The 6,000-nt window shown below is 50.2% G+C and overlaps 1 protein-coding gene across 2 annotated transcripts in view; it reads left to right on the plus strand.

Moving 5' to 3' along the window:
• Positions 1 to 5,461, plus strand: part of PCSK6 (proprotein convertase subtilisin/kexin type 6) — a 189,365-nt gene extending 183,904 nt beyond the window's left edge. For both annotated transcript variants that reach the window (XM_081291142.1, XM_081291143.1), the window contains 2 exons: positions 2,452 to 2,564; positions 4,016 to 5,461. In XM_081291142.1, the coding sequence (XP_081147268.1) occupies positions 2,452 to 2,564; positions 4,016 to 4,113 (211 nt within the window). In that variant the 3' untranslated portion in view covers positions 4,114 to 5,461. The remainder of the gene's footprint in view (positions 1 to 2,451; positions 2,565 to 4,015) is intronic.
• The last annotated feature ends 539 nt before the right edge of the window (positions 5,462 to 6,000 follow it).

A 6,000-nucleotide genomic window follows, 5' to 3' on the forward strand; every position in this document is an offset into this window, starting at 1 on the left:
CAAAGGTTCCTGGAGCAGGTGGCCTGTGTCCAGCTCTCACATGGAAGGTGGGAGGCTGATGGGAGTGGCCCCAGAATGGTGCAGGGAAAAGGAGCTGCAGGGCATGTGCCTTCCCTTCCAGAATGTGACAGGGGAAAGTTGCCATGGGGTTTTGGGGTGAAATAGGGATTAGAGAAGAACCAGGGGCATCTGAAACACCCTCTGCCCAAGAAACCACCTGCCAGCACAGTCACCTGACAGGAGGAAACAGGAACCACAAGGCAGCTGAGGCGGGAGGACACAGGGGCAGCATCACCCCTGTCTCAGGGCAGGATGATGCTGAATTCTTCTCCCTGCCTCCAGATGAGAGCCCAGGCCAGCTTGCCACCATGCCCTGGGCCTTGTGAGACCCTAAGCAGGGAACCCAGCTGAGCCTGCCTGGGCTTCTGCCTGCAGAACTGGGAACCATTGAGAGTGAATTATTTTGTTGGCAATTTGTGACACAGCAACAGAAAACCAAGGAACCTTCCATCCTACCACATTCAAGTAAGGTCATATTTGAAGAAGAGATACTGTGTCCTACCAATTCTCTACCATAGCCCACTCCACACCCATCAGTCATGACCCGAGATGCCCAGGTCTGCCAGCTAACTGACATTCATTTAAGTGACTAGATTAGGCCTAGCTCCCATCTGACTGGTGGGCATGTTGGTAAGAGATGCCAGGAGGGTCCCCCAGGAAAGATCATCCCTTGTGTACTAGGGACCTGTGGCTGGACCATCAGAAGATGCAGAGGTGTGTTTAGGGAGGTAGTGTGACAGGGACCAGACTGTAGGAGCTTCCTAAAAGGGAGTTAGGAATAGATTGAATCCTATATAGTTGACTCTGATGAGTCCTCTGACCACCGTCCCCCACCTTCTCCTCCCCTCCTCCCGCAACCCAGGGGCCCTGGTGAGAGTGTGAGGCATGGGTAGGCTGTTACTATTGGAGAAAGAAGTTGGAAAGGCTCCTGCATGTGGGTTTGCCCATGGGGTTAACACACTGACGTGCAGAAACCAAAGGTCTGAACTCTAATTTTGGCTTCCTCAGGCAAACTAGAAATAAAAAACTCACCTCTTATCTAGCTGGAGGGATGCCACAACTGGGCCCCGTGGTGGCCATTTTAAACCCTGTCAAAGGATTACTTTGGAAAGAAGCCTTCATGGGACCTGTTGGCATCTGGTTACTGAAGGTCTCACATATGAGGCAGCAGGCAGCAGTCCTAAGCAGGCCCATACATTGGCAGAGCCAGGCTCTTGCCCCACATGCCTTTCCCATTTGCTCTGAGATCCGCTCATGGGGTCTGTTCCCTGCTTCTCTGGCAGTGATAGGGAGGTGGGCATCAGCCAGGAGCATTATGGACCTAGTCACCAGGAGCTAGAAAAAGCAACAGGTATGGTGTGGGTGTATACATGGCCCTGGAGAGAGAACATGCAGACTCAAGCTCTTGTTTCTTTGAAGGTTTGGATAGAATCTCAGTTATGGAGAGACAGAGGCAGGATTGCAGGTTTGAGGCTAGCCTTGGCAACTTAGTGAGACCCTGTTTCAAGATTAAAACTTTTAAAATAAAAAGGCTGGGGATGTAGCTCAGTGGTAAAGCAGCCCTGGCTTCAATCCCAGCACTGAAAAAAGAAAGTATCAGGTGGTAAGTACCTTAGACTTTGGGGGCCATACCACCTCTGTCACAGCTACTCAGCTCTGCCACCAGAGCACAAAAGCAACCACAGACCTATGTAAGTGAAAACATGTGTTCCAGCAAAACTGGTAAATGTGACCTCAACTATAGTGTACAGACTGTCCCTGAGATCATAGGACTCTGCATTAGTAATATCTCTGGGTCCAGCTCTGGGCCACACTGAGCTAGGACTGTCCTAGGAGGGGAAGGAATTGGAAGGGCACTCCCACCTCTTTGAGGTACGTAGGCATGGCAACCAAGGACAGTCAGCCTGTGGGCAGCAGAAGCCCTCCTGTGAGCTCTGGAATCAGGTTTGTCACCTCCCTGGGAGAAATCTGGCCCCAACCCCAAGCCTATAGCCACTGCAGCTGGCAGCCTGTAGAGGAAGCACATGCCCATCCAGCTTTGGGAGCCACACTTTGGGTGAGCACCAGAGCCCAGGAGGGTGTCCAGATATGCCACAGGGAGTCTCGGAGATGCAGGCCAGGCCTTCCCTTGTGGGCATGCTCCAGTCAACCAGCCATGGCCGTCTTCACCCTCCTGGGAAAAAGTCAAGTCAGACAGAAAGGAAGTCTCATCAACACTTGACCTGTGTCTCAGAGCATCCTGGGGGACACAGTCGCAGCCTCTCCAGAGAGGACCAAAGCTGAGGGGGCTGCAGGTATGTGCAGGGAAGGTGGGAGGGTAGGAGAGCCCCAGGAAGGGAGCCTGGAGTGGCTGGGCCTCTTCCCCAGGCCTCAGCTGGTGTCTTCCCACAGGTGTGAAGAGAACTGCCTGAGCTGCGAGGGCTCCAGCAGGAATTGCAGCAAATGTAAGACAGGCTTCACGCAGCTGGGGACCTCCTGCATCACCAACCACACGTGCAGCAACGGTGAGCCCCACCCACCAGCCTCTGGTCAAAAGGGAAAGCAGGCATGGCCCACCCTGAACAGGCACACTTGTCCCTGATTCAGTGGGCTATCTGGGGCTTCTCAAAGCCCTGTAGGGTCTCTCACACGCTGACCAGCCCAGCCACTGCTAATCTATTTGCTGAGTGACTCTTAAAAGTGATTTTGTTCTTGTACTGTTCCAATTCTCATGCCATAGGGCTCCCAAAAAGCCTGAGTGTGGCAGCTTCCTTGAGGGGAGAGGTCCCAACTCAGTCTTAGGACTAAGAGGACAAAACCAGAAGTCAGCCCCACACTAGGAAGCAGGAATGCCGCCTGTGCACAGAGAGGCCTCTCATTTGTGTTGTGGGAGAGCTCTTACTCTCCAGGTAGATAAAGAGACAAGGATAAGTTGTGAAAACAGAAACTCACAAGGGAACCAAAGGTGGTGCCCAATTTGGGGATTACAGGCAAGCAGGGTTGGCCAAGGACTGCGTCCTGGAAGTCTGGTGTAGGACCCATTCCCAGATGCACTATGATAGAGAGGATACTGTGGCTCAGCAAGCAGCAGGGAGGAGCTACAGGTGTAGCTCTGGGCACCACGTCCTGGCACACAAGGGAAGGAAACAGTTCCAGAGTGTCCAAAGGGCATGGCAAATATGTGGTGCTGTCCCACCCACCAGAGCGTGAAGCCCACAGAGAGAGGCCTTGTGGTGCTCTACAGAACACACAGTGACCTCCCTGCCTTGTGGATTACTTTTTTGGTTTGCAGAATTGTGGCCCTTCAAAGGCCAGGAAGCTTCCTGTTTGGAAGTCACCTGCCCAGGTTATATATCCAGCCCAAGAAAGTGAGGATGCCACACTAGAGATTCCCAGATCTACTAATAACAATGCATCACAATGATAATGCGGCTGCCCAAGGATTAGCCTTCATTTCTCCTGTCCCCAGCCTCAGCTTTCCCATCACTGAGTTCTGCCCTTCTACCTTGATGTCTCTCCTCTTCCCATCCCCACACCTCCCCATTTGAAGTGTCCCCTGGACCTGGTAGCAGTCTGCATTCTTGCCTCCCTTCAGCCCCACCCTCCTGCTTGCCACAGATGCTTCTTCTTAAACCCTCCCACCAACACAGCACAGACCAGAAAGACAGGTCCACTTGTGCACCAAAGGCCATACTGGCCCAACCCAACTGGAATCCCAGGGTCCCCACCCTATCCTACTTGTTCCCGTCATGAACCTTCCTCTTGTCACTTAGACTCAGCAACAGCCTCTGCACACCAGGTGCTACCTCTGCCACACTAGACTTCCACAGTGAAACACATGGCAGGAGCAGGACTTTGTGTGCCCCCCACCTGATGCACCATCAGTGCACAGTAAACACAGAACTATTGAAATAATCCTAACAGACCCCAGAGTCTGATCTTTCCCTTCTTTTTCTTTCCTGATGCCGGGCCCCAGCTGATGAAACCTTCTGCGAGATGGTGAAATCCAACCGGCTCTGCGAACGGAAGCTCTTCATACAGTTCTGCTGCCGCACGTGCCTCCTGGCTGGGTAGGGTACCAGCCACCCTCAGAATGCAGGGCCTCTCCTGTCCACCATCTACCCATCCACCTTCCTCTACACTGTTGGCCAGAACCTGTTGCAGGGGCAGTGCTCAGCATCTGACAGTTTTATCTCCCCAGGAGCCAGATCCTTCTGCAGCATCTGTAGGTACCTGACCAGGTGGGTGGTGGCCCTTAAGGACATGCTCCTGAAACAAGGATACCCTCTGAAACTCTGCTTGCTGGTTACAGTCTTCTGGCAAACTCAAAATGGGAACAAAATGAATTACAAGAATCCACAGCTCCAGCTTCAGAGCAGCTTCTAAGACCCTAAGTTTACTCAATCTTTAAGACCAAAGCAGAAAGGAAATTCGCTTGGTATCACACATTGCTCTCCCTCCCATGCTTTTGTGTGGCTCTGTAGTAAATCTCACCAGCCTGCTGGCAGGACCCTGGGCTGTCCTCACACGTGATGAAGAGCCCAGCCACCTACCTGTGCATCACCTGCCACAGCGCAGCCTGGGGGACAGTTTGGTCAGACTGTAAATAAAATAGTCATAAAATGTATGACTGCTGGGGATGGAATCTACATAGTCAGCTCCTTTTGAAACTGCAGCGGCAGCTTAGAAAGTCCTATACCAAACCCAGATCAGAAAACTCTTCCTCTCTCTGCAGCATTCTCTGAGTGAGCCCAGCTGTCCTGTGACTGTGTTCTGCCTGTGTCTCTAGGAGTCCCCTGGGCCCAAATGATCACTCTACCTGATGCAGAGCCTTTGGAGGAAGGTCCCAAGAAGGCATTCCAGGGCCAGCCAAAAGATACCCCAATGACCAAGCAATTCCACTTAACAAAATGTAAACCAAGCCCACGAATCTAATCATCCATTCCTTCCCATTTTATGGAATTGCTTTTAAAATATGTCTGGCACGGCCTCAGTGCTTCAGGAGACTTGCTCTCAAGGTGGACGCTCCTGTGTCTGTATAGTATGAGCCTACATGACATGGCTGGATTTATTTCTGCCAAACCTGTGTAGGCATTTTATAAGCTATGTGTTCTAATTTTTACCAATGTTAATTATTTTGACAAATATTTCATATATTTTCATTGAAATACACAGATCTGCTTGATCAATTCCCTTTAATATGGGAATAACATTTGCCTTAAATTTTTTCAACCTTGTCTCTCCATAGTGTCCTGCTCCCCTCTTTGACAATAATGTGTTTGCCTTCTCACCTGTGAGCTGGCAAGAACCCAGCTGTTGTCTATTGAATCCATGACTCTGAAAAATAAATCAGTGAAGCAAATACAATGTTAACCCTAAATTAATAAAAGAGTTAACATCTCCTGGAAGAAGAGCTTGTATTTCTTTTTTTAAGACCTAAAACATTAAACTTGAGGGCTGACCTGTCTGTGAAATGGAGATTGCTTTGTGGTTTCTGGATCTATTTGATGTCATCACATGGAAATCTTTACATAAGGAAGTAATGGAGGGTCTCTTTGCCAGGTGTCCCTTTGGCAAAGAGACCCTCTCTATGCAATCAAAGCCTGGTTGAGTGGAACAACTAGAGCCTTTTCAGATAGAAGATCACCTTCCATTTGTCAAAGGGAGCTCTTTACATCTCAGACTGACCTTGTCACCTGTAGTTGGCAAACATGATTTATTGAAGTTACAGCTTGTCTTTTGCTCAATGACTGAAACCCCTGCACCCATTGGTTACGTGCCACTTGGGATTTCTACCAAGGCCTCTCCATAAGGTCAGATGCTTATACTTGTTAGAATTCTTTAACTGCAGATAAAGAAAATGCACCAGTTAGAACACAGGTAAAAGCAAAAGCAGGTGAGAGGCGTTATTTCAGGAATACAGGATTCATTCCGAATTTCAGGGAGTGATGTGGCCAGACA

The sequence above is a fragment of the Spermophilus citellus genome (genome assembly GCF_964194105.1).
Source record: "Spermophilus citellus genome assembly, chromosome: 4".
Lineage (NCBI taxonomy): Eukaryota > Metazoa > Chordata > Mammalia > Rodentia > Sciuridae > Spermophilus > Spermophilus citellus.